The sequence below is a fragment of the Ictidomys tridecemlineatus genome, chromosome 10 (genome assembly GCF_052094955.1).
Source record: "Ictidomys tridecemlineatus isolate mIctTri1 chromosome 10, mIctTri1.hap1, whole genome shotgun sequence".
In the NCBI taxonomy this organism is placed as follows: Eukaryota; Metazoa; Chordata; class Mammalia; order Rodentia; family Sciuridae; genus Ictidomys; species Ictidomys tridecemlineatus.
Genome location: NC_135486.1, coordinates 104,146,982 through 104,174,178, shown reverse-complemented (window position 1 = coordinate 104,174,178; position 27,197 = coordinate 104,146,982). Strand labels below are relative to the sequence as shown.

Here is a 27,197-nt window from a genome sequence, read left to right as displayed (position 1 = left end):
CCTTGAGGAGGGAGGGTGTGAGCCGCCCTTGTCCCTAGTGCTGGGCACACACCTCCCTTTAAGGAACATTGGCAGGGTGTCCTAGGATACAGTCAGGGCGGTGCGCGCGCCGGGTGGGGGTGCTCATCTGGAGCCCTTGTGAGCCCGGGTCCCCTGCGCCGGACCACGGTGGGCGCAGAACACTTCCAGCACGGGCGACTGCAGCCGGTGCCACCCAGACCAGCCAGTTCTCTCCTCGGGTGATAGGTGGGGCGGGGTGGGTCCCGCGTGCTTGCGGGGCGCGGCTGGGCGCGGGAGGAGGCCGCTCTACGCAGCTGTGCGCCCGCGCCGCTGGGGGCCGCCCGCGGGCCGAGCCGGCCAGAGCGCGCCGTGCGCCTGGGCCCCGCCGCACAGCTCCGCGCCCGGCGGCCGGCGGCGACACACGGGCTGCTGTGGAGCCGGGCGGGCAGCAGGAATGCGGAACCCGCGCGCGGGCTGAGCCGCGGGGATGGCGCAGGGGCGTCGGCGGGCGGCCTGCGTGCGGCCCTAGCGAACACGACGCTCCTGGCCCCGGCCCGGCATCGGCATCGCGGGCGGCATCGCGGCCATGGCCAAGGAGCGGCGGAGGGCCGTGCTGGAGCTGCTGCAGCGGCCGGGGAACACGCGCTGCGCTGACTGCGGCGCCCCGGGTAGGTGCCGGCCGGTCGCCTGGGTGCGGGTGGGTGCAGATCCAGGTGGATGGAGCCGGGCGGATGCGAATCGGGCAGGTGCCCGCCTGCCCCAGGGACGGGGAGGGGTACCCAGGGCGCCTCTGGAGGTGGGGGCGTCGCCACCCGGCTCGGACCGCGCTAGGGTGGGGCACGGCCCCGAGTGCACCTGCGGGCGGCGGGCTGGGGCGCCTCCCCGCTCGCGCCCTCCCTGTGCCGCCTCCTCCCCTCCCCCGCCAGGCTGCGTGTCTCGCTGTCACCCGCGGACCGCCAGCCGCCTTGCGAAACCTCGGGCTTCTCAAAGAAAGAGGAAATTGCTGGGGGCGGATGTCTGCAGGAAAGGGACCGCCAGCAGCCCCAGGGGTTCTGCCGGGATGTGGGGTCCACCTGGCTTCCAGCTACCTGGAGGTGACGTCATGGCACAGGAGGCACCTTCGATTACTGGCCCAGGGCGGAGGGTGAGGCGGGGAGGGCGGGGGAGAGGAAACCCCGTCCAGCCGCAGGGACCCTGTGGGGAAGGACTCCAGACTCCAATCCAGCTCCCTGCACCTAGCTGCTCTAGGGCAGGCGGCCAGGCCAGATGGGGCACCAGGACAGGTGAGGCCGTGGAGATAGGCCTTTGGTGCACCTGACACTCCATCCTCCCTGCCAGACTTCTCCAGACTTTGTCCCTTAGTGACCCGTGGTCTGGGTGATTTCCAAGACGCCAGGGTCCAGTGGGCCCAGAGGTTTGGTTGTGCTTTCATACCAGCCTGAGCCTGCTCCTGAGCAGCTGCCCAGGCAGGCCCTGGGCTTTGGAGTGAGGGTGGCCCCTAGAGGTTTTCCTGCTTATGCCACCTGCCCCAGTGGGAGGTGCCCACTCAGGGCACCCAGGTACACCAGGAGCCTGGGGGCTCCCAGATGAAGCCCCTTGGAACAGACCTCTCACCAAGGGCCCCCAAGGGACCTGCACCATCCCTGGGATATTGGATGGAGACATAGCCTGCTGACACCCTGGGAACAGGAGCTCTGTGACTGTATCTACCTCCCTACTTTCTGGGCTGGGAAGGATCTCTGACACCCCAAGGTCCTGGGGATCTGTTGGTTGGCTTGGAGAGGCCACACCAGGAGCCCATTGTCCCTCAAGGGACACAATGACTAGATTTCCTGGGAAGCTGGGCAGAGCGTGGGGCTGAAGTGGCCTTTTCCCTGGCCTCCTGGGCCCTGCTGATGGCGCAGTGGGGCGGAGGCTCCTCGTGTGTGCAGCGCCCCTGCCAGCCAGGCTGGCTCAACCAACTCCCCACCTCCCTCCTCCAGACCTGCGTTCCACATGTTCAGGAGAGCTGTGCCAGGGAGAGCCTGAGAGGGGAGGGCAGTCAGCTCTCAGGCCTGCCTTGGGGGGGCCATGCCCAGGGGAAGGGGAGTGAGCCTTGTCCCTGGCCTCCCTGCTCACATATCCACTCTCTCACCACCTGGTCCTCCCAGCCTGGCAGGAGGAAGAGGGGCTTCCTTGGCCTGCCATGCCTGCCCACTCAGTGTCCCAGGCCCCTCAGTCCCATGGCCATGGCCCTGCAACAGCCTTGCTTGATGCTGCAGCACAGCCTTGGCCCTTTTAAGGCCCAGCACTTCCTGACACAGGCCAAGCCACCAGTTTTTCAGAATTGGTCCATGACATCAACAGCTTGCCTTATCTGACCAGCAGCCCCGTGGAGCAGGCAAGACCTGAGGTTGTTTCCACTTTACAACCAGGGGAACCAAGGCCCTGAAAACTTGGGGCCCCCCAAGCATACCAGGCTTCCCGATTCCTGGCCTTGCCTGCTCATGCTGTCTGTGCCAACTCCCCATCATTCTGCCTTGTCCCAGGCTGTGGCCACCACACTGCTCCTGCCTGGGACGCCCGTGGCTCTCTGCTCTTCAGCTGAAGCTGAGGTGTGGGTCCCTGTTCTGTGTCACTGTGGGATATAGCAACAGGGGCCATGCTGGTGTTGATGAAATTGCAGGGGGCAGAGAGCATGGGCTTCGTGCGGGCTCATGGCTGTGCTTCCTGACCATGGCAGTAGGAGCAAGGCACCCTCCCCACAACACTGTCTCTGGAAAGCAGGACAGCAGGGCAGTCCTAGCCACCTTTGACCACCAGCTGGGGACCCTGGGGTGTATTTGGGCAGACCCTACCAGCTGGCTGTGCCTGAGGGTCTCTGCACCCCCAGAGAAACTCCTCCTACACCCTTCCCCTTCTCTCCCCAGTAGCAGGCTCCTTGACTTTGAACCTGGACCCACCCACCACTGTCAGAGTCACTTTTCTTATCACAGGCTGGGATGGGTGGGTAACTGTGCTTGGGCCCCTTCTCCTGGGGAGATGCCCTGGAGTCCCTCTGTGGGTAGGGGTTTCAGGAGAGAGGAGGTGCCCTATTGCCTGCTCTAATTGCAACAGTTTCCTGCTTCACATGCCAGGAGGGCCTGGGAGTCTGAGCTCTTTGGGTGGGTTGGGGTGTGGGCAATAATTCCAGGTGATGCTGGTCACCTGGACACTCCCAGGAGCCCCTGGCCTTCCGGTTCTGGAGGTCTGGCTCACAAAGGAAGTCTTTGCTTCTAGCTAGTCCAGGTGGTCTGAGACCATCACAGGGAGGTAAAGTGCATGCCATCCTGGGCCTGAGGACCCTGGCAGGTCCAGGCTCTGGGGGGCCAGGATGCATGCAGGGCCTGGGTGAAAGGCACCCTGAGACCTAGTCCTTGAAGTTCCTTAGGGTCTGGGACAGGAGCTGTGGGTTCAGAGTGTGAAGTCCTCATTCAGCCCCAGGGCTTCAGGGCAGAGGCCATGATTTTGATTCAGACTCAGACGTTGCTGGCAGCCCAGCAGAGGCACTGGGTGGGAGGAGTTTCAGGAACTTGGCCTGGTTTGGGAGGGGGTCTGTGTGGTGGCAGCGGGCTGCCAAGAGGTACTCCAGGCAGGCCCACCCCTCCCCTGGGCAGCAGCTCACCTGTTTGTTTTTTGTAAATATAATACTTTTCGTCTGAACCTGCCTGAGTCTGTGGCCCAGTGGCATTATCACATTCCCAGGGCTGTGCAACCGTCCCCACCTCCACCTGTAGGTCCCCCTCACCCCCCACACTGAAGCTCTGTCCCCTCTAACACTGACTCCCCATCCCTCCCCTGCCCCTGGCACCCACCATGCTCCTTCCTTTCTCTCTGGACTTCACCACTCAGGGGCTCTCCTGTGAGTGGAACTGCAGTGTCTGTTTTTGTGACTGGTGGTTTCATGGGGCATCATGTCCTCAGGGATCAACCATTTTGAGCAGATGTCAGAATGTCCTTCCTTTTTCAGGCTGAATTATATTCCACGGTGTGAATGACCCACTTGTGCGTACCTACCCATAGGTGTGTGGTTGCTGGGTGGCTACTCCATCCACCTTTAGGCAACAGTGTCAATGTGATTGTGAAACACAGGGATACAGTATTTCTTCGAACTACAGAAGCTCTAGGTCTCCTTGCCTGGCTTTTGCTCAAGCCACAGGACCTACGACATGCCTGCCCACCGCGGCTGGGCTGGCAACCGTTCTGTGCTGGAGGGGGCTGGAGGCCTGTCCCTCTGCTCAAGCACTGGGGACCCCAGCCTCTCCCTTCCTCCTCTCTCTTTTCACCCCTGGGCGCATGGGCACCCTGGTCTGTGCTGCTGGCTCAGGTCACTCCACAATGGATTTCTTAGGCGGCTGGGCCAACCGTGGTGACCACTGGTTTCTCTCTGAATGCGGGCACTGTGACTGGGCTCCCACACTGCTCAGATGCAGGCGACTTTCCCCAGACCTCAGGCCCTGCCGGCTGCTGCAGCTCATTTACACTTGGCTCGGCCTCAGGTACCCGTCGGGCAGGTATGTCACCTGCCTGTCACCTCTTCCCTATGAGACCACTGCATAATCCCTCTTCAAAACCAGAGGACCTGTGCTTGGAGACAGGAAGGGGCTTTGGCAGTGCCAGGGGTGGTGGAGGTGGCCTGTGCGGTGTGGCTAGGGACTGTGCGCTCCCGTGCTGTGGCGGAGCCTCAGCCAGTGCCTTCCTCCACGCCGTGCCTGGGCCTGGGGAGACTGAGGCAGAGAAGTGACCGCACAGTCAGGGTGGCACCACCTGCCCCGCTGCCTCAGGTGAGAGTGTGGCGGTGACGGACAGCTGCCCTCTCAGGAGCGGTCAGGCCAGAGGACAGACAGGAGCTGGGCCGTTGGTGTCTCAAGGAAGGACGCTGGCTGTTGGGACATCTGGTCCAGAGGCCCTGCTCTGCCCTGGTCTGTTTGAGGAACAGGAAGAAGTGGCGTTGAAGGCTGGGGCGCTCTGGAACCACAGGGCAGAGGTGTCACCTCCTGCAGGGTGGTCTAAGTTCAGTGGATGTCTGAGGGTCCTGGTTCCCTGATCTCAGGCTGCAGCAGATGACCCAAGGCGGGAGGGGCTTCCGGGGAAGGCAGGTAAGGAGGTGGCCCGGAGCAGCAGGAGATGGCAGCAGGGAGACGCAGGGGGCTGGAAGCTTGGCCAGGTGAGCTGGGCTCTCAGGAAGGGGATCTGCCTGCCCAAGAGACGAGGGAGCAGCAAGCCACCCAGGGCTCCGTGGGGTGCAGCCTGGGAGCTGGCGGCAGCACTTGGAGGCGTCCTGATTCTGCTCTGGAAGGGAGGAGTCCCCTGGGGGGGAGCTGGGGACCCGGGCTGGGGAGGCTCAGCCTACCTGGAGGGATGCTGTGGTTTCCTCCTGAATAAGAGGCCATGTTCGTTGCCAAGAGGGGGGCTGGGGGGCAGGAAGGCCCACTTCGGGGAGTCAGAAGGAACTGGGAGAGCGAGGCTGAGTGGCGGCTCCCGGCAGCACCCACAGGGTCTGTGGTCCTGAATCCTGCAGAGTACCTTCTACAGGGACGTGTCTTTCTCTAGAGTGTGCTGCATCTTGGGCACAGGCCTCAGTGGGGGGAGAGGAGGGCTCTGCATGGAGTGACAGAGGGAGGGGCTGAGGATCCACTGCCACCTGGGAACCTCAGTGGGATAAGGGGGAAGCCAAGACCTGGGGGGAGGGGAGGGGAGGGTGGGGTCTCTGGAGGCTGGGGGCAGGGTTCGAGTGGGCCCGTGGGAAGGCAGGTGTGGGACCCTGTAAGACAGAGTGGTGTGTCTGGGGAGCGCTGGATGCAGGCCATGGGCCGCCAGGTGCCTGGGTTTAGGGTGGAGAACCTCCAGATGTGTCATTGTCACAGACTTGAAACCTGGGAGCAGTGTGAAGGGATGGGGTCCTGGGCAGCCTCTGAGTGAGAGTGAGGGGCTGCCGTGGCAGGGCCTGGCGGGTGGCTTGCTTTACAACCTGAAGAGGTGAGACCAGCATGTCCCAGCCTGTGGCAGGTGAGGTCACAGGACCCAGCAGGGCCACTGTAGGTCTTGCCTTTACTCCCGGCCACATGAGAGCCACGGGGCAGAGACATGAGAAGAGAAGTGAGATTTGTGGCAGGACCCTGGGCTGGTGGGACAGATGGATGGACTCATCCATCCAGACGGGTGACTTCGGGCTGCCTGTGGGTCAGCTGGCATGTCCTTGACCTGAGAGGCAACAGGGTGTGCTGGCACCGGGATGTAGGGTGTGATGGGCAGGGAGGAGCCAGGAGCCCCACGGTCAGCAGGACGGAGGTGCCCACAGCCCTGGGGAGGGCGGTGGAGGTGCGGGAGTTCCTGGGGGTGGGTGATGGGCAGCCTGGAGACCGGAGCCTGCGGCACAGCGAAGCCCTGCAGGAGAGAGACTGCGGTGGAACTGGGGCGCCATCCACATTTAAATGTTTCTTTCTCCTTTTTAAAAATTCTTGAGGCAAAATCCACATATGATAAAATTAACCGTTTAAAAGTGAAAACTCAGTGGCATTTAGAACATTCACAGTGTTGTGCAACCACCACCTCTAGCTGGTTCCAAAAATATGGCTTTCACAGATGATTTGCAGAGGAGGGAGCCCAGGCCTTGCCCTGGGTGGGAGTCGCAGTGGGGCAGGCAGAGGCCGTGGGAAGCAGAGGCTGTGGGAGGCAGAGGCCGTGGGAGCCCATCGGAGCAGCTGTGTGGGTGGGATGGAGAGAGGGACTGTGGCAAACAGTGTGTGTGTGGGGTCTCATGGGAGTGACCCAGGAGGCCAGGTGGGTGCTGCCTTTGTGGGAGAAGGGCTGGGTGCTGAGCCAGGTGGGGAGGGGTGCAAACCCCTCGCCCACCCAGGACCCAGATGTTCACTGGTGCCCACTGTGTCCAAGGTGTCCCCTTGCCACTGGAATCTGCCAGGGCCCTGAAGCAACATGGCTGTCTTGTGGATTCCAGCAGGGAGTGGAGGATGGGCAAAATGAGAGACACCTAGTGACATGGAGTGTTGGAGCAGGTGCCACCACCCAGGCCAGAAGGTGGAGCCTCGAGGAGCCTGTGTCTCGGTGCAGGGTGGGGTGCTGTGGATTGGGGGACAGCTATGCACATCCCCCATATGGGCCCTACTGTCTAAGACCCCTAGAGACCACTGTCAAGGGTGGTAGGCGCCAGAACCCCTCCCCTGAGGCTGGCCCTGAGGAGCTTGGCTCTCACCTGAGCTGCCTATCTGCCCCGCCCGGAGCCAGGTGGACTCACTGTCACACAGTGCTAACCTGTGAGTTAGCAGTGGAAAGGACAAAGTTCTCCAGACCAAGGCCACCAGGCTAGGCCACACCAGTTTCCAGCCACAGGGTCCTCTGCACCCCCTTTCCACACTGCCTGGGCCCCAGCCAAGGACACACCTGCTCCACCCAGCTCAGCCCCAAGATGTGCCTCACCTGCCCAGGTGCCTCAGACCAGTTCCCGGAAATGGTGAGGGGCTGAGTCACCTCAGGGAGAGGCAGGGCCAGGGGGTCAGAGGGAGGGTGGATGGAGCTGGGAGGAGGGGAGCTGGGGGGAGCCGGCAGTGGGGTCACAGCACGGCTTCCCCCACCAAGGCCAGGAGCACAGGGTGACCAGGGTCTCTCACAGCACCTGGAGACCCGGGCCACCCTGGGTCTGGGAGGGGTCCCTGAAGACCGTGAGTGCATGGTAGGGGGCCCATCTTCTGGGACAGGTGGGCTCAGAGATGCACCAGTTCTGTTTGAAGTTCATCTCTGCTGGGATGCAGCTGACACCCACCACACACCCACCTTAGACGCAGAGTTGGAAAAAGTGACCACAGTCACACTTCAGGTACGGGACATTTTCTCATTCCCAGAATGTCCTCAGGACCCTTCTCAGCCAGCCCTGCCCCCGGGGACTGAGGGTGCTGGGCATCTTTTTTGCGTCTTGATAGAGTGCGTTGAGGTCTTTTGCCCACTTTTTGATTTTGATTGGGTGGTTTTCCTATCACTGAGCTTGAATAGTTCTTTATCGGCTTTGCATACAAATTGTTTTATCAGATAAATGATCTGCAAATATTTTTTTTTTCTGGTGTGGCCTGACTTTCATGTCTTCAACAGTGGCTTTCAAAGAGCAGATTAAATTAAAAAAAAAAAAAAAAGTTCTGGGCTGGGTTTGGTGGTGCACACCTGTAATCTTAGTAGTGGCTTTGGGGGCTGTGGCAGGAATATCAAAAGTTCAAGACCAACCCTCAGCAACTTAGTGAGGCCCTAAGGAACTTATCAAGAACCTGTCTCAAAATAAAAAATTTTTAAAAAGGCCTGGGGATGTAGCTTAGTTGTTAAGTACCCCTAAGTTTAATCCCTGGTGCCAAATAAATAATCAAAAATTAAAAAAAAAATTCTCATCAAGCCATTTTATCTCCTCCCACCCCTCAATTCTGATTTTGGTGCTGTATCTAAGAAAATCTTTGCCTAACCCAAGATCACAGAAAAATTTCTTCTGTGTTGTATTTTAGAAGTTTTATAGTTTGGGGGTTTACATTTAGCACTAGGAGGCAATTGGAGTTATATCTTGTATATGGTGTGCTGGAGATTGAAGTTTATTGTTTTGCAGATGATATCTAGCTGGTGGGAAAGTATTCTTTTTCTACTGATTTGCATTGATATCTTTGTCAGTAATTAAATGTCTGCCTAGGGGTGGGTCTGTTTTTTGGATTCACTGTTCTGAACCATTGATCTACTTATCCATTTTCATGTCAATGCCACACTGTCCTGATAATTGTCATTTTTCAGGGTTTTTTTAATATTTATTTTTTAGTTGTAGTTGGACACAATATCTTTATTTTATTTATTTATTTTTATGTGGTGCTGAGGATCGAACCCAGGGCCTCACACGTGCTAGGCGAGCGCTCTATCGCTGAGCCACAATCCCAGCCCTGATAATTGTCATTTGATCACAGGTTCTGAAAACATGCGGTGTTCTCCATCTTCGTCCTTTTTCTAAGCCATTTTCACTCTTCTGTCTTGCATTTTAGAACCAGCTTAAGTTCTGCTTTTAAAGTACTGTTAGAAATCGGATAGGTCTGCATTCAACTGATAGATTAATTAATTAATTAATTTTGGGGGGTACCAGGTATTAAACCCAGGGGTGCTTTACCACTGAGCTACATCCCTTGCCCTTTTTATGTTTTATCTTGGGACAGGGTCTCACAAAGTTCCTTAGGGCCTCTCTGAATTGCTGAGGCTGGCCTAGAACTTGAGATCCTCCTGCCTCAGCCTCCTGAGTTGCTGGGATCACAGGTGTGTGCCACCAGGCCCAGCTGAACCGATAGATTAATTTGGAGAAAGTTTGTGTGTCATGAAAGCAGGCTCTCCCTTCATATCTATAGATCCTCTTTAATTTCTCTGAGCAGTATTTTTCAGTTTTCTGTGTACTATGTCTCGTCATCTTTTGTCCTCTATCCCTAGGCCTTTCATGTATTTTGTGATTATAAGTGGTGTTTCAAAAACTTCAATTTTGGTGTCCCCCTTTCACTTTGCCAAATGGACTGATGTCTTTATTGGTCATTCAAGTGGGGCAAAGGAAATGTCCTCTTAAAACTCAGGCAGATGAAGTGTTTGCCACGTAACCTGTCAGATTGAAGTAGATTTCCTGGAAGGTCTTACACAATTTGATATTAAAGCAGTTCTAGTTTTATAGCATAAAAAGTGAATGAAGTCTTAAATTATACTAGCGATTTGATTTGGTTTGTCTAGTGGTTCAGAGGTTGTCACCTCATCAGAAGAATAGCTGTAAAGTAGGGGTGTAGAGAGGGAAAAGAGGACAGGTGGAGGAAGGAGACTAGGTGAGAGTGGTGGCGGGGCACCCAGGACTGATTGGAGTAAATCAAATCCCATACAAGTATGATTTTGTCAAAAGAACCCAACTGTTATAACTATAATGCACTAATAAAAGAAAGCAACAAAGGGTTGTTTACTTCAAGGCCTCTTCCAATTAGATTAATAATTGAAAAACGAATCAAGCTATCATAGCCTTGTTGGGTGATTCTGAGTAAATGATTCATGATTTATATAATAAATGGAGCTGTCAAAACCGTTTTCTGCATTGCTGTTGTGTTTTTGATGAGACACTTATGAGAATTTTAAAAAAAAATTCAATTTTGAGGGTTGGAGTTGTGGCTCAGTGGTAGAGCACTTGCCTAGCATGGGTGAGGCACTGGGTTCAATTCTCAGCACCACATGTAAATACATAAAGTAAAGGTCCATGAACAACTAGAAAAAAAGATAGTTAAAATATTTCATTTTCGGATCGCTTATTGTTAGTATATGGAACTACAGTGATTTTTGTAAGTTTTTCTTGTATTCCGAAACCTTCCTAGAACACTTATTAGTTCTAAGGGTTTTTAAAATAGAGTCCACTGGATTCTCTACATAGATGATTATGTTGTCTGTGAATAAAGACCATTTTATATCTCTCCCTTCTCAACCTAGATGCTTGTTATTTATTTTTCTTTTTTTGCATTATTATTATTATTATTATTATTTGATGGTGCTGGGGATGAATGCAGAGCCTAGTGCATGTGAGGCAAGCACTCTACCAACTGAGCTATATCCCTAGTCCTCTTTTTTGCCTCATTGCACTGATTAGAACCTTCAGTTCAATGTTGAATAGTGTGGTCTTGTTTGTTTTTTAAAAAATATATTTAGTTGTCAGTGAGCATTTATTTATTTATTTATATTTATTTTTATGTGGTGCTGAGAATCGAACACAGTGCCTCACACATGCCAGGCAAGTGCTCTGCCACTGAGCCACAACCCCAGCCCAGTCTTGTTTTTATTATTGATCTTAGAATGAAAACATTCAGTCTTTACCTTTTCTCTTTTTTCTTTTTGTAATACAGGGGATTGAACCTAGGGGCACTCTACCACTGACTATGTCCCAAGCCCTTTCTCTTTTTTTTTTTTATTTTGAGACAAGATCTTACTAAATTTCCCACACCTACCTTGAACTTGTGAGCCTCCTGGCTTAGCCTCCTGAGTATCTGGGGTTATAGAGGTGGCCACTGCACCTGACTGAAAATAATCTCTCTCAAGGAAGTGAGAAGTTCACTGTAGATGTTTTGTGAGGTATTCTGTGGGGATGTTTCCTTCTATACTTAGGTTTCTGAGAGTTTTTATCAGGATGTTGCATTTTGTCCAAAGCTATTTCTGCTCCTATTGAGATGATCATATGGCTTTTCTCTTTTAAATATGTAAATATGATGACACTGATTTTACTATCAAATATCAAACCAACCTTGCATTCCTGGTACAAACTCTGTTGATCATGATATTTTCTTCCTTCTTTCCTTCCTTCCTTCCTTTCTTTCTTTTTCTTCTCATTTTCTCTCTTGTTCCCTCCTCCTCCTCCTCCTCCTCCTCCTCCTCCTCCTCCTCCTCCTCCTCTTCCTCTTTTTCTTCTCCTTCTCCTTCACAGTTCTAGGGATTGAACTAAGGGATACCCTGTCACTGAGATATATCCCCATCCATTTTTAGACAGGGTCTGACTAAGTTGCCTAGGATGACCTTGAACTTGCAATCCTCCTGCCTCAACCTCCTGAGTAGCTGGGATTATAGGCATGCACCACCATACTGGGCTATTCTTTTTAAGTATTATTGGATATGTACACATTTATATGGACATGTTTTGAATTCTCTTGGAGAAATACCTAACAGTAGAATGGCTGGATTATATGGGATATGTATATAGAGAGATATCCGTCTCCTCATCCAGCCCTGCCTGCTAACTTGTTAGAGGTGGTAGCACTAGAGGTAGCTGTAGCCTCTTGTGTCCACTTTTCCAGGCCTGCTTATCTCTCCCTCTAAGCAGGGGTTGGCAGACTTTTTCTTAAAAGCCAGATGACCTGAGGGCTTCAGTCTTGTCACAGAGCTCGCCCTGTAGGAGGACAGGCATGTCATGTTCATGGGAAACTTTGGTGCAGAAGGAGGCAGTGGGCCCAGGGGCCTAGTGTGGCGGCGTCTGCTGGAGGACCTGGACACCTTGCCCCACAGCTTCTGTGAAGCTGGACGGTGGGTAGGCACAGGCACCCCAGCCCTTGGCTGGGCAGGAACTTTTGGCACCTTAGTTCAGTCATGGAGCAATTTCCAGATGGGTAGATGAGGCCACAAGAAGCGAAGCCCTGGTCATGGAGACACACTGTCAGAGCAGAATCCTGCAATATCACCATGCAGTGAGAAGTGGTGTTCCCGGGAGCCCAGAGATTGTCCTAGTTGGCTTCTTGTACCCACTGCCCTTTGCAGTTGGATGCCACTGTCCCATCTTACAAACAGGGAAGCCAAGGCCACAGATGAGCTGGAGATTGTCTAAGGCTGTGCACCAGCTGGGGACCTCATGTGCAGCCGTTGGCCAAGTGACTGTGAGCTGAATGGTGAGGGTTTCTGGAGGAGATGGAGCTCAGGAAGGGAACTGGGTCTCTCCTTTCTGGGACATCAGTCCTTCCCCATGTGCTCTGCAGGAAAGCATGTGACGTCAACTCTGTTCTGCTGCACGAACAAAGCTCCTGGCACTAGCCTGGGTGCCGCTCTAGTGAGTGAGGGTGAGAGCAACCCAGGGGCTCTGTTGAAGAGGGACTCTCAGGTGGTCATTCACTTGCAGATGCTCACCCAGACCTGGCCTGGGCCAGGGACTTAGTGGTGGGAAGCCACCCCTGGCTCAGTCAGGGGGCCTGGCTGCTGTGACAAGAAGCTCCCACCCCTCAGACACGGAGCATGTGATCTGTTACTCTTGGCACAGTCCTGCCACGATGCCCACTTGGGCTCTCCTGGGCGGGTCTCCCCTGGGCACTGACTCAGGGCCCAGGACCCTCCTAACCCTGAGCCCCACCCCTCCTTTATTAGAGCACCCCCCATCAGTCAGGGACCAGGGGATGTTCTCAGCCAGATCTGGAGGAACTGAAGTCGGCTCTGCTCGCATTTCACTGGCCAGAATTTGGTCGATGGCTGTACCCAACTGCTGGCAAATATCTTGATGTCAATGGACCTCACCCAGGAGAGCCTTTGCAAAAAAAAAAAAAAAAAGCAGTTCAGAGGTGACTGTACCCCCTTTTTAGGGAGATTGCTCTTTTGAGGACTCCTTTTAGCCCCCAAAGCCCCCTTTGCTCAGTTATTATGATGGGGTGTACAAGATGGGAAGGAAAATAACCAAGTCTCCCAACAAGCGCTCTCACCCAATTTAACAAGCCTCTCGTCCCCATGTTCAACATGAAAATTTTCAAACGTGGTTATTCCACCACACTTGCCCACAACCCATTTAGATCTGACATTCATTAGCATTTTATCATATTTGAATCATTCGTTATGTACAGTAGTTTTTTTTTAATATTTATTTTTTAGTTGTAGGTGGACACACAATATCGTTATTTCATTTTTAGGTGGTGCTGAGGATCAAACCCTGTGCCTCACGTGTGCTAGGCAAGCGCTCTACCCCTGAGCCACAACCCCAGCCCCTCATTGACCTTGTTTTTTTATTTTTTTGGTACTGGGGGTTGAGCTCAGGGGTCTTCCACCACCGAGCTACATTGCCAGACCTTTTTATTTTATTTGGAGACAGGGTCTTGCTAAGTCACCCAAGCTGGCCTTGAATTTATCATCCTCCTTCCCCAACCTCCCAGGTCGCTAGGATCACAGGTGTGTGCCATTGCAGCTTTGTTGAATTTTATAAAATAAACTAGATACCAAGACGCGTAATCTCTAAGTATGTCGGTGCCAAGTCGGGCCACAAGGCCGTCATCGCCCCTGACAACCACCGATTGTCCCCACCCCCATGCACTGTCCATCTGCTGCGTCCCTCATGACTGTGGTGGGACCCGTGGCCATGTCCTGCGTTGGTGTGAGGTCTCTCTTAGACTCAAAACCCTCTTGGGGTTTTCTCTTCCAACCTCAGCCCCTTTGCTCTGGGATGATTTCTGCAGGCAAATGTCCCCAGGGCAGCCACCCTGTGTGTGTGTGTGTGTGTGTGTGTGTGTGTGTGTGTGTGTGTGTGTCCAGCCCTGCTGGGGTCTCTGGAATGCTGGGTGCTGGTCCAGCCCTGGGGCCCAGCACTCACCATGGCCCCTGGGTGGATGGACTCTCAGCAGATCTCTGGAGTTTCTGAGGGGAGCACCGTCCACATTAGGGGGCATCCAGGACAGCCTCCTCTGGGGGAGGCAGGGAGCCCCGCTTGGGCTCAGAGTCGGGTGGCCCCAGGGGTCATTCCCGCAGCCTCCCCTTGAACAGAGGGGGGTCGAGGCTTCCATCCAGGGGCCCTCAAGACCCTGATCTGATGTTCTGTCCACCTTCCAGTGTCCCCGTCCGAGCCTCCCTGACATCCACCTTTCCATTCCAGACCCTGACTGGGCTTCCTACACCCTGGGCGTGTTCATCTGTCTGAGCTGCTCCGGAATCCACCGGAACATTCCCCAGATCAGCAAGGTGAAGTCGGTCCGCCTGGATGCCTGGGATGAGGCCCAAGTGGAGGTACGGGGCCAAAGAGGGACAAGGGACGTGGGCGGAGGGCAGAGGGACCGCATGCTGGGGGATCCCAGACCCCATCTCTGTGGGCCTCAGACACCTCTGAGGTCCCTCCAATCTGGGGCTCCAGGCAGCTGGGCCATGACTGGTGAGAGGCTCTTCCTGCCCCCAGGGGGCTCGGGCTGGCCCAGGACTGAGGCTTTTATTGCTGACCCTTGTGGGGGCCACAGAGGGACACCCCACACAGAGTAGAGGGGACATGACTGGGGGATAGCTGTCCGTCACAGGGTGAGGGGTTTGCTCTAACCCTTGATGGGAGCTGTGGAGACAGGGTCTTTGAACCTTGATGACAGATCTGAAGCCCAGCCCCACCCTGCCTCAGCTGCCCATGACTAGGGTATAGGAGGCTACCCAGGTGAGAGCAGGTGGGGCCAGGGGGCCTGGGGGGGGGGGAAGGGGTGGGTCTGGTGGCACTTCCCCCACACACACCTGGGAACAGCAGTTTTTAACCCTGGAGCTTGTTGGAAATGCAGTCCAGGCCTGTGTGGCCTGCAGACTGCAGGCACCAAGGCTGTCCTGCGTGCTGTGCAGCAAAAGGTGTCCCTTGCCCTGTGAATACCTGTAGGACCCTAGCAGGGTGAGGCCTTGGGCCTCCTGGGGCTCCTTGCTGTGGACCCCTGGACAGACATTTGGTTTGTGGTATCTTTTGGTTGGCAGCCTCAGTTTCCCTCTCTGAAAAATAAGTAGGATGGTCCTGAGATTGTCCCCGTCTCTAGTGAGAATCAAGATCAATGTCAAGGGGGTGCAGTGGCACACATCTATAATCCCAGCAACCTGGGAGGCTGAGGCAGGAGAATCACAAGTTGGAGGCCACTTTGGCAACTTAGGGAGGCCCTGTCTGAAAAAATAAAAAGGGCTAGGGTGTAGTTTGGTGATAAAGCACCCCTGCATTCAATCCCCAGTCCTCTCATATTATTATTATTATTTGAGTTTTTTAATATTTATTTTTTAGCTTTTGGCAGTCACAACATCTTTGTTTGTATGTGGTGATGAGGATCGAACCCGGGCCTCATGCATGCCAGACGAGCACGCTACTGCTTGAACCACATCCCCAACCCCCCTCTAATATTATGATGATGATGATGATGATGATGATGATGCAGGATCTCATAAGTTGCACAGTGTCTCACTAAGCATCTGAGGCTGGCCTTGAACTTCTGATCCTCCTGCCTCAGCCTCCCCAGCTGCCAGGATCATAGGCGTGCGCCTCTCCTCCTCTTTTCTTCACGTTTCGTGCATGGTTCTCTTTTTCAACTTTATATTCTTCTATAACATCTTTCCACTTCATATTTCTTTCTTTCTTTTTTTTTCAATGCTGGGGATGGAGCCCGGTGCCTCCTGCATGCTAGGCAGGCACTCCCCACTGCCTAGCTGAGCCACACCCCAGCCCTAGAACATCTTTTTAAACAAACATCTCATTGACTAAATTCACGTACCAGACAATTCGTCCACTTGGAGCGCACGGCTCAGTGGTTTTAGCGTATTCTGAGTTGTGCCGCCAACATCCCAGCCGATTTTAGACATCTTCATCACCTCAGAAACATACCCCTTTTCTTTTGGGTGTGACCTCCTCCCGAGCCCTAAGCAGCCACAAACCCTCTCTATAGATCTGCCTATTTTGGATATTTGACAAAAATAGAATCGCATACCAGGAGGCCTTCAATGCCAGGCCCTCCGTGTTCCGCTGTGTTGGTGCCACGCTCCTTCCTGTGGCTGATGAGTGGATGCCCACAGCATGTTGGTCCAACCCCCGAGGGACCCTGGCTGGCTCCACCTGTTTAGGGTTTTATTTATTTATTTATTTATTTATTTATTTTTTTTGTACCAGGGATTGAAGTCAGGGGCGCTTTACCCCTTAGCCACATCCCAGCCATTTAGCAAAAAAAAAAAAAAAAAAAAATATATATATATATATATTTTGAGACAGGGTCTCACCAAGTTGCTTAGAGTCTCACTAAGTAGCTGAGGCTGACCTTGAACTTGAGATCCTCCTGCCTCAGCCTCTCAAGCTGCTGGGATCACAGGCGTGCACCACTGTGCCCAGCTTGTTCAGTATATTTTAACAACTTGGTAGCATTTGCACTTGTTACACATCCAGCAGCTTCAGCAGAGCATGAGTGGGACGCAAGCCCCTCCTGCCCTTGACTCCAGCCTCCCCCAACCCCTGGAGGCAACCAGGGCCAGGGTTTTGTGTATCTTTCTGGGACACCATCCTTTATGGGTACAAGCGTGTGTGCATCTTATAATCAGTACTGGGGACCTTCTTATCCAGTCCATGGTTGTGACATTGTCCCTCAAGTGGGTGAACCACAAGTTCCTCACCCATCGCTGCTCCGCCCCCCCGCCGCCCCCACAGACATTCAGGTTGTTTCCAATCTTTCTCTGCCGTGACGGTTGGGTAGATGAACTGCCTCATTGTGTGGGTGACTCTGCGTGTGTGGGAATGGACAGGGGCCTAAATTCCTAGTGGTGGAAGTTCAAGGTCAAAGGTCACATAGCTTGGTATTTGGGAGGGGTTTTGCCCCACCGCACCTTGGCTAGGTACACGGCCCACCCAGCGTGAGTGTGGCCACCCCTGCCCACAGGTGGCCCCTGGTGGCTTTTGTGCTGATGGGATAGTGCAGAGGCTCTCAGGGCGGGTCTGAACTTGGGATTTCTTATCTTGCGTGGAAGGGATCCTCAGGGATGCTTCCCCTCAGGACCGCTCTTCCCACCCGTCTCATCTTGGCTGTGTCCCTCCCTCATCTTGGTTTCTTTTCACCCTCTGAGAAATGTGTGGAAAACCGTGTTTTCGGGGTTTTCTTTCAGCGTTGCTCATGGTGGTTTTAGCGTGGAAATTTTTCTCCGTTGACCTTAGTCAAACCGATCCTTTTCTTTTGTGGTTTGAGGGTTTATTGCCCATTTAGCGAGGCGCGCCCGGTCCCAGCGTTATTATTTAATAGCACCTCTGCTGAGATCTCATCCACACACTTCCAATTCATCGTGGTGAGGTGGACAGGTCAAGAGTGGCCTCTGCGCTGGGCAGCCCTGACCACCATCTAATTCCAGAGCACTTCCCTACCCCACAGCAGAGCCCCATGTCCCACCCCTCCCCAGCGGGACAGACCCGCCCAGGCTCCAGGTCTGCCTATCCTGGCCACTGCCTGTGCCTGCGTCTGGCGGGTGTCCTGAGCTCACCACGTTGGCCCTTGTCAGGGCTCACAATGGCACCACCATGAGCGCTTGGGCCACAGTCTGTCCAGTGGCCAGTTGATGGGACCTGGGTTGTTTCCATATTCTGCTATTTTGAGTATATTGCCAGGAGCACATCTCCTCTCCCCGGAGTGAGATGAGTCAGCTGGTCCTCTGGGGGACACTGTCCAGCTCACATGCTCACCTGCAGCCCAGGAGGCTGGAGAGTCTCACATCGCCAGGTCCTGCTGGGGTCACAGCCATCTTTGTGGTGAGGGTGTGGCTCACCGCGGCTTTGACTGGCATCTCCTTGGTGAGTGGTGCTGACCCCGCGCCTTCCCATGTGCTGACCGGCCAGCTGTGGGTCTTCTTTGGATCAATGTCCATTCACATTCTTTACCAGGGAAAGATTTAATATTTATTTTTTAGTTTCTCGGCAGACACAACATCTTTATTTGTATATGGTGCTGAGGATCGAACCCAGGCTGCATGCACGCCAGACAAGCACACTGCTGCTTGAGCCACATCCCCAGCCCTAGTTTTTATTTTTGAGTAGACATTTACATCATAAAATTAACTATATTATTATTATCATTAATATATATAGAGTACTGGGAATGGAACTAGGATGCTCAGCCCGTGTGAACCACACCCCCAGCCCCTTCTTTTCTATTTTTATTTAATTTATATTTATTTAATTTGGACCTGGGGATTGAACCCAGGGGTGCTTTACCACTAAGCTACATCCCCAGCCCTTTTTATTTTTTAAAATTTTTTTAGTTGTGGTTGGCACAATATCTTTATTTATTTATTTATTTTTATGTGGTGCTGAGGATCGAACCCAGTCCCTCAGGCATGCAAGGCAAGTGCTCTACCACTGAGCCACAGTCCCAGCCCCTTTATTTTGTATTTTGAGATAGGGTTTCATTACGTTGCATAAGGCCTCGATAAATTACTGAGTCTGGCTTTGAATTTGCAATCCTCTTGCCTCAGCCTCCCAAGCTGCTGGGATTACAGGCGTGCACCACTGCCACCGTGCCCAGCTAACTTTTTATATTTTGAGACAGGATCTCGCTAAGTTGCTGAGGCTGGCCTGGAAGTTGTAGTCCTCCTGCTTCGCATCCTGAGTGGCCGGGATTCCAGGCCAGGCCACTGTCTGGCTGCTTGTTAATTTTTAAAATAAACTTTAGAATCATTGCTAGCTTTGAAAGTTTCAATTCCTACTTTTTAGGTGAATTGTACAAAATACATAGACTAACGGAGGAGAGGAGGGCTTCCCATCTTCCCAGGTCTTTGTTCAACGTTTCTCCTGCATCCTTTAAGAATGGGGTGCTTGGAGCCCACCTGTAATCCCAGTGATGTGGGAGGCTGAGGCAGGAGTGTTGCAAGTTCAGGGCCCCCCGGGGCGACTTAGCAAGACCCTGTTTCTAAATGAAAATGAAAGGTCTGGAGGTGTTGCTTAGTGGTTAACACTTGCCTAGCATGTGTGAGACCCTGGGTTCTATTCCCAGCACTGCAACAATAACAAAAGAGAAGAAGAAGGGAGAGGGAGGGGGTGGGAGAGGGGATGGGGGAGGGGGAGGAAGGGGAGGAGGAGAAAAGAAAAAAGAAAAAAAAAAGAGCATGTGATTTTTTTTTTTTTCCCAGAAACTTTGCACCTATTTTCCTGAGCTGCACCTTGGGCATTTTCTCAATGGTTAGCTGAGTGGACAGCTCTGATATCCATATAGCTCCCTAAAGAATTGACATTTCATTAAAAAAAAAAAAAAAGCCTTGGACTTCAGAGTTTTCCTGTGGTACTGGCCTGTCGTGGGATGGTCTCATTGTCTGTGATTTCCTTTAGTTGATCCCTCTGATCCTTCCTGTTCATGACCACATGGTCCTGAGACCACAGTGACCCCTAGAGGACAGGACTTTTGTCTATGTGTACCTGGAGGCCATATCCATATCCCAGGAGGGTCCTCCATCAGCCTCAGCTCTGAAGGCCACAGAGGCTTCCCTGTGGCTTGGAGCAGACCCACCCTTGTCCTCCAGACCACTGTGGACTGTGGTCTGGACCTTGCCTTTGGTTTCTGGTCTGGACCTTGGCTAGTAGAGACGGGGCATCTCTGCACCCGGCCTGCAGGAGGCTGTGGGCTTCAAACCGAGTGACGTGTCTGTGGAGTCAGGGCCATCAGGAGGGGGCTCTGCTCTCGGCCACCCTGGCTGGGCCCTTCTTCAGGAAGCTCCTCCATGGGCCATGGAAAGGAGTCTCTTCCCTCCACACTCAGACAGTCCCGGGACAGGAGGGTCATGGAGTTCCCGTCCCCTTGCCGGCCAAGCCCTCGGTGTCTGGGGTCAGCCTGCCCCTGACCTGGGACTCCAGGGCGCTGACCCTGGCCCCCTCTCTTGCAGTTCATGGCGTCCCATGGGAATGAAGCCGCCAGAGTCACCTTCGAGTCCAAAGTCCCGTCTTTCTACTACCGGCCCACGTTCTCCGACTGCCAGTGAGTACTGGGCCTGGTCAGGGCCTCTGGTCAACAGCCTGGGCCCTGCAGGGGGGCGCAGGGAGGATCCAGAGTCTGGGGGAAGGTCAGCCATGCCCGGGTCCCATTGCCCAGCAGAGAGGCCCTCGGCCCACGAGAGCACGTCCCCGTCCCCGTGCTGCTTGGTCCCTGGGGCTCATCTCCTTTCTGGGCTGGGACTGGGTCCTGAGCAGGTAGGAGGGAGCCAACTAGCCAAGGTCCAGACCCTTTTGTCTGGCTTGGGTTCCTGGTGTGGTGGACGGACAGTGGAGGGCGGGCAGGGCTCAGTCAATCTGGGTGGGCCATGGCTCAGGGGTCTCAGGGGGTCTCTCGATGCCACTGGCATGGGTGTGGCTCTCAGGGGCCCCCTGCGACCACTCACCTACCTCCCTGAGCCTCAGCCTCCACATCTGTCCAGCCAGCGGGAGCCGTGAGGAGGTGACAGCTTCAACTGTACCAGTGCCCTCCTCTTGCCCCACCCAGGGAGGGACAGTGTGGCCCACTAGCCTCGTCCAGGTCCCCAGGCCGGCTTGTCCAGCCGGGTCTTCCCTTTCCCACACCCACCCTGCGCCTTCTGCCTCACCCTGACCTTTGGCCCACTGTTCCCTACCTGGAGTGTCCTCCTGGCTCTGCCTGGCACTGACCAGCGCCTTGAGCTGGCTCTGATTGGCTGCCACTGCGTCCTGGGGTCCCCGCCCTTTCTTGAGCTGGGTGGGGCCCAGCACCTCCCTGGTTCTCCTGTGGCCTTGCCCAGTGGGTCAGGGGCAGGGCCTCAGGGGTCTGGGGCTGAGGAAGCTGGGCCCAGCACCACGAGCTGCTGTATCTGTGAGGCAGAGGAGGCCCTCCCTACTCCAGGGCATCTCCTGAGGCTGGATGTCCCCTGCTGAGAGCTCCTGGCCCACCTCCCTTCCTGTCCCTGCCCTGGTGGGGAAGTGTCGGTGTCCAGCAGGACACCCATGTCCCCTTGTCTTCCCAAGGCAGGAAGGGTCCCTGGGTCAGTTGGAGCCCCTCCCCTGCTGGCCACAGGTTGGGGCAAAGGACCCCCTCCTAACTCAGTACTTCCCCTCGCCCCACCCCCACCCCCGTACCAGGGATCGAACTCAGGGGCGTTAACCACTGAGCCACATCCCAGCCCTTTGTCTATTTTATTTAGAGATAGGGTCTCACTGAGTTGCTGAGGCTGGCTCTGAACTCACCATCCTCCTGCCTCAGCCTCCTGAGCTGCTGGGATGACAAGGAGGCCTGGCCTAACTAGGTACTTCTGAGGCCCAAGGTCCTGAGGACACTTCCCAGAGGACACAGAACTGGGGATCCCAGCCCAGATATCTTCATTCCAGTCAGGGGGTCACCCGGCAGGGATGACAGGGGGCAGGCTGGCAGGTGGGAGGGCCTGTTGGTGCTCAGAAGTGCACACTGGCCAAGTTGCCTCACCTCCTGGAACTTGCCCTTTGTTGGAAAAGGAGTCCGTACCGGGCCCTGCGCCCCCCACCCCCAGGCTGCCGTGAGACCCCGCTCTCCAGGTCCCGTGGGGATTCCGTTCTGCACAGCTGAGCCCCACCCGGCCTCCTGTTTGCTCAGCGTTTTTCTCTGGTTGACTTCTCCGTGACCCCAAACTCTTAGACCCACCCACAGGGACACCTGCGGAATCGCAGGCGGGGTGCAGGCTCCTGTGTTCCCTGACACCCCTTAGAGGGATGTCCCCAAACGTCTGGGCCCCAGGTTCCCCAGTGGGGTTCCCAGGGTGCTGCTGCCCCAGTGGGTTGGGGTTAGGGGTCAGCAGGCCAGGGCCTCCCCTGCTGCCCTGGTCTGTCCCTCAGGAGTTATCCCTGGGGTGCCATGGACCTGTATCAGGGTCCTGTTGGGGTGGATCCCAGCACAGCGAGTGGGGAGGGGACTCTCATGGGATCTGCCGGGAATGTGGGGGTGCGGGTGGGAGGGGGTGGGTTTCCTGGCTGTAATCCCAGCCCACCCTTGTTTGTGGTCAGGGCCTGTCTGGGGCCTTGTTAGGGCAGGAGGAGCTGGGGGCGTGTCCTGGCAGCAGGTGACTTGGTGTCTGGTGTTGTGTTTGTGATTGATACCGGGTCACCGTGTGCCAGGCCCCGCCAGGCTCTTGGCAGGTATTTGTGAGTTTCACTGGGGCCTGGGAGGCAGGTCCTGTTGGAACCCCGTCAGAGAGAAGGCAAGCCGGCAGCTCAGCCTGATTCTTCAGGGGACACCTGCAGGAGCCACCTCTCCCCCGCCCTCACGCTCACAGGGACTTCTGCCACCTAGGTCCTGCTGGGTCCTCAGTGTGAGCCGGGAGCCCAGACTGTGGGCAGCTATTTTGAGCATGATTTTGTCACCCGGAGGCTGCTGGGTGGCTAGGTTATTTGCATGTGTGCCTCAGGCGCCCCCTGGCGACACGGGAAGCCCCTCCACTTCCTCCTCCTTGGGCTGTGTTTAGCTCTGGGGCCTTTTCAGGGACCCAGGGTCCTAGGCAGGGTCTCTGGGGCTGACACTTCCCCAAGAGGCTGTGTGAATCCCTGTGTCAACTGTGGAGTGCTGTAACGGCGACGGAACGGGGTGGAGCTCGTGGAGGGGCAGGAGGTGGGGATGTTTGCAGCGTGCTGGAGGAAGTGGTGGGAGGAGCTCTGTCAACTGTAAGGTGACATGGAGCCCTGGAAAGCTGGAGGGGGAATTCCTGTGTCAACTGTAGGTGCCCAGGAACCGGAAGCGGCCGTGTGTCCTCTGGTGTCACCAGGCGGGTATAGGAAGGCCCCAGCCTGCTAGGGTTCTTGGCCCCTGAGTCCCCAGACCTTGTCAGAGCCCGTGTCCAGGACAGCCTCACAGGTAGGGCCCCGCCAGGATAGTGAGCCCGAGGTGGTCCCTGCCCACCGCCATGGCTGCAGGTTTGGCTTCTGTACCTTGTGGCTCTGGGGGGCCCAGCCAGTGCCTCCCATTCTGGGGGTTTGTGGGTGCTGTTCCTCTGGCCTGCCCCAGGCTGTGGCACTCAGGCCACCCTCAGCTTCATGGAAACGGTGCTGTACCAAATGGTAGGCCCAGGTGACCCAGCAGAGTGAGGATCCCGGGAGGCTTGGTGTTTCCCTCTGTCCCCTGGAGCCCATAGCCCCCCGACAGGTCAGGGTGGAGGTTTGTGCCCGGCTAAGCACTGTTCAGGTGCCTCGGTGGCATCTTTGCAGACATACAGAGCATCAGCAGGGACACTGGGAAGGTCAAACAATTCTGGGAATCCCAGGATTCAAACCCTGCCGCCACGGCTTCCCAGTGTCCGTTGACCGTCACCTCCAGGCAGGACAGGCGCCGCATGGCTTCCAGAGGCCCGTGTCCCCCAGCACAGGACGGGCTGTTGGCCCCTGCCCAGGGCTGTCAGGGGGAGGTGTCTCAGGTCAGCGGCTTCCCTCCCTCCTTTCTGAAGTGTGGAGCCACAGGAGATCTGAGGGTCCCAGGTGGGCCGTCCTTGGTGGCGGGAAGGCCATGACTTAGCCGAGACCAGCAGGACACCTGTAGGGCCCCAGGCTCTCCTGACAGGGAGTCTGCTGAGCTGCTTCCCTATGGGCAGGAGGCCTGTGCAGCTCTGGGGCTGAGCACCAGTGCTGGCCTCTCCTCTCTGCGGAGGCTCCTGGGCACCACAGATGGGCAGGTGTCCCCTCCGACTTGCCTGCTCTGTCCTGGCTCCCCGGGGCCACTCACAGAGCACCAAAGACCAGTCCCCAGAACCTGGTACGGCTCTGGAGGCTGCAGGTACAGGCGGAGGCTGGCTCCTCCTGAGGCCAAGGTGGCCCCCTTTTTGTGATGTCCCCATGAGGTTGCCCCTCTTGTGTGTCTGGGTCCAAATTTCCCCTCTTAGGACTCTCGTTCTATTGGATGAGGGATCAACAGCGGCAGCATGACCTCATCTTAATTTGACCAATCTGCACTCACCTTTTTCCAAATAAGGCTGCCTCTGAGGTCTGGGGGTTAGGACTCCAGCTTCAGGACTTGAGGGGAGGAAGGCGGTTCAGCCCAGAGCGGCCTCAGAGTTTACCCGGTGTCTGGGGTCCGTGAGTGGCAGGGGTCCATGGGCTTGGAAGAACAGAAGCCACCTGGGGGGGGTGCCGAGAGTCGAGGGTGAGCTGGGGGGAGGAGGAGACTTTCAGAAGAGGCACAGCCTGGCCTTTCCCACCTCGGGCAGGGTTTTATGATGTCCTAAGTCCACAGCACCGAGGGAGAAGGATCTTCACCCACGTAAGCAGTGGGGAGGGGGATGCTGGAGCAGTAGGGGACCAAGGGTGTGCACAGCCAGCAGCCAACCCTGATGCACTGGAGGATTGTGGGGGTGGGGGTCCTAGGGAAGGAGTCACCCCAAGCACCTGCCCAACCCTCAGTCCCCCTTGCTCTGGCCCAGCCGTGACCCAGCCCAGAGTCTGCTGCAGGTTGAGGTGACCCATCCCCACCCCAGGGGCTCTGAGTCATGGGGGGCTGTGCAGCCTGGGTTCTGATTTCCCTAACACAGGATTGACCCCAAGGAATGGGTGGGCAGGGACCTCTGGAGCCTTAGACTGGGGCTCCGTTCTGGCCCCCCAGGTGCCGTCTGCCTACTGCCTCATCATCGGCCCTGGGCTGTGAGGGTGAAGGATCCGTCCATACCAGCTCTCCCAGTGCAGAGGGCCTCAGGGGCCAAGGCCAGAACCCCAGGGGAGGCAGGCCCAGCTGGGCACCTGGCTCTCCTGGACTGGGGCCCATGGTGATGGACACGAGACCCTGAGATCCTGCCACGGCTGTTTGTGATGTTTCAAAGCGCCCCCCCATAGCTGCCCCTCGCACGGGGCATGGGGTCTCCCGTCGCACATGGGGGCCTCCCGTCGCACACCCCCAGGTTAAGTGCTGGGGTCAGCAGGGGAGCTGGCTCCCTGGCTGGGCCCCCTCAGGGCTGAATGTGACCTGCCATGCTGCCTCCAGTCCTGACCCAGGGCACCTGCGCAGGCTGGCGTGTCGAGAGGCCTCTGCAGATGTCTTCAGGCTGAGTGAGGTCATCCTGCCATCGGTGGGCCTGGCTGGTGTCCCCGTGAGAGGAAGGAGAGGGCCACTGAGAGACACAGGGGAGGAGGCCTCGTGACAACAGAGACAGAGCACAAGGCAAGGAAGGTCTAGGAGCACAAGTGTCCTAGGCACTTCCACACCCTGACCTTGGACTTAAGGCCCCTGACCATGGGGACTGTATTCCTGCTGTTGTAAGCCCCCCAGTTTGGGGTAGTTTGTTATGGCAACTGAGGACCTCCTCCACCCCCAGAGACACCGTAGAAGTGGGCTGCAGCCAGAGACACCAGGGGTCCCCATGGACAGGGATGTGACTCCCCGCTTCAAGGCTGACTCCGGGACCCCCATGTGGGAACCCAGGGGTTTCCTAGTCTGTTCCATGTAGTTGACCGGAAATGGAAAAACCCCAAACCTGAGGCCCCTGGCCCCGCCTGGCCTGGAACGTAATGGTTTGACCTCACGTGTGTCAGGAGAGGCAGAGACACCGTGGTGGCCACACAGGGACAGGAAGGCCCTGGCTCACCTGCCGTGGTGGCCACCCCCACCCCGCTCGGCCCTTGGCAGCCTTTCTTCAGTCTCAGCCCTGATTGGCCCCTAGGGACTCCCAGGTGGCCAGGGGGCATCTGTGTCTCCAGTGAGCTGCTGTCAGGGACCGAGAGCCACCTGCAAGCTCTGGGCAGGGAGGCCACATCCCAGTCTGAGCAGCGAGGCCGGGGAGAGGCAGGGAGGGCCCGGGCCTCTGGCTGCGGGCTCTGTTGTCCTGCACACAACCCTGATGGGTGGAGGCTGGACCAAGGCTGGACCAAGGCAGGAAGGAGACGGGACCTGGTTGGCCTCCCACACCAGGAAGTGCCACCACTCGGGGACTCAGAGGTGGACACACAGAGAAATCACACAATGAGTGAGCCTCCTGCCAGTGTGGCTGCTGCAGAGTGTCATGGGGCAGGGAGGGCTGTGGCCTGAAGACTGCAGAGGGGCTCAGGGGGTGGGACAGCCCCACAGGTGGGAGTTGAGGCCCTGGAGGGGCAGAGCTGGGGGAGCTGAGGCCGAGCCCTGGGGGCTTGCGGAAGAGCATGCTGTCCCTGAAGGACCCTGGAGGGGGCTGAGCACAGGGCTCAGGTCCCTCACCTGCTGACCTGGCTGCACAGGGAGACCAGGACCTGGGGCAGCGGGGGACCAAGAAGAGTCACCTCCAGGGCAGGGAAGGGTGAGGCCGGGCCATCAGGACCCACTAATGTGGGTGGAGGGAAGAGGAACAAGGGACCGACCTCCATCTAAGCACCTCTCCTCAGGTGGGGCCACCAGCACGTGCCCACCTCTGGAGCTTCTGACCCACTGGTTACTTCCGGGGCCTTGGCCCAGGCTGGCCCCAAGTCTGGAGCCTCTCAGGAAGGACTCTCTCCACCGCAGGGTGGGATCAGGGCCCCGGCTGAGTCCCCTCCTCTCTCCCAGGCTCCTGCGAGAGCAGTGGATCCGAGCCAAGTACGAGCGGCAGGAGTTCATCATCCCCGAGAAGCAGGAGCCCTACTCTGCAGGTGAGCTGCCCGGCCTCTGGGTCTGGGCCTCCGTCTCTGCCTCCCTCCCCAGAGCACCATGAGGATCTTGTTCTGGTAACCGGCTCATTGGCTGGAGCTGGCGGCGTCCTGACATGCTTTGCTTTACAGCGTGGAGCTGAATCCCCTCTGTGTGTGGTGCCCGTGAGGGCCACAGGCTGGTTGCCCATTCCTCTGAAGGGGCCACAGGAGGGCTGTGGGCCGGGGCCCCCATTCCTGGCCTCAGTCTCCCCATCATATAGTAGGTGGCCCTGGTTTCAGGCCACACCCTCCGCAGGTGCCCTGCAGCTGTGAACATCATGCATCTCATTTAAAACCCCAAGTGCTGCTAGCTGTGGTGGCGCACACCTGTCATCCCAGAGGCTCGGGAGGCTGAGACAGA

At 56.2% G+C, this 27,197-nt stretch overlaps 1 protein-coding gene and 1 non-coding gene across 2 annotated transcripts in view; both read left to right on the top strand.

The window, feature by feature from the left end:
- The first annotated feature begins 362 nt into the window (after positions 1-362).
- The window catches only part of Adap1 (ArfGAP with dual PH domains 1), a 43,747-nt gene continuing 16,912 nt past the window's right edge, over positions 363-27,197 (top strand). Inside the window, exons 1-4 of the mRNA XM_078023553.1 lie at positions 363-668; positions 14,387-14,517; positions 20,137-20,228; positions 26,715-26,797. Of these exons, the coding sequence (XP_077879679.1) occupies positions 587-668; positions 14,387-14,517; positions 20,137-20,228; positions 26,715-26,797 (388 nt within the window). The 5' untranslated portion in view covers positions 363-586. The remainder of the gene's footprint in view (positions 669-14,386; positions 14,518-20,136; positions 20,229-26,714; positions 26,798-27,197) is intronic.
- Positions 9,525-9,652, top strand: LOC120887734 (small nucleolar RNA SNORA27). The gene has a single exon (XR_005731065.1). It is a non-coding gene; the product is annotated as a small nucleolar RNA SNORA27 (small nucleolar RNA).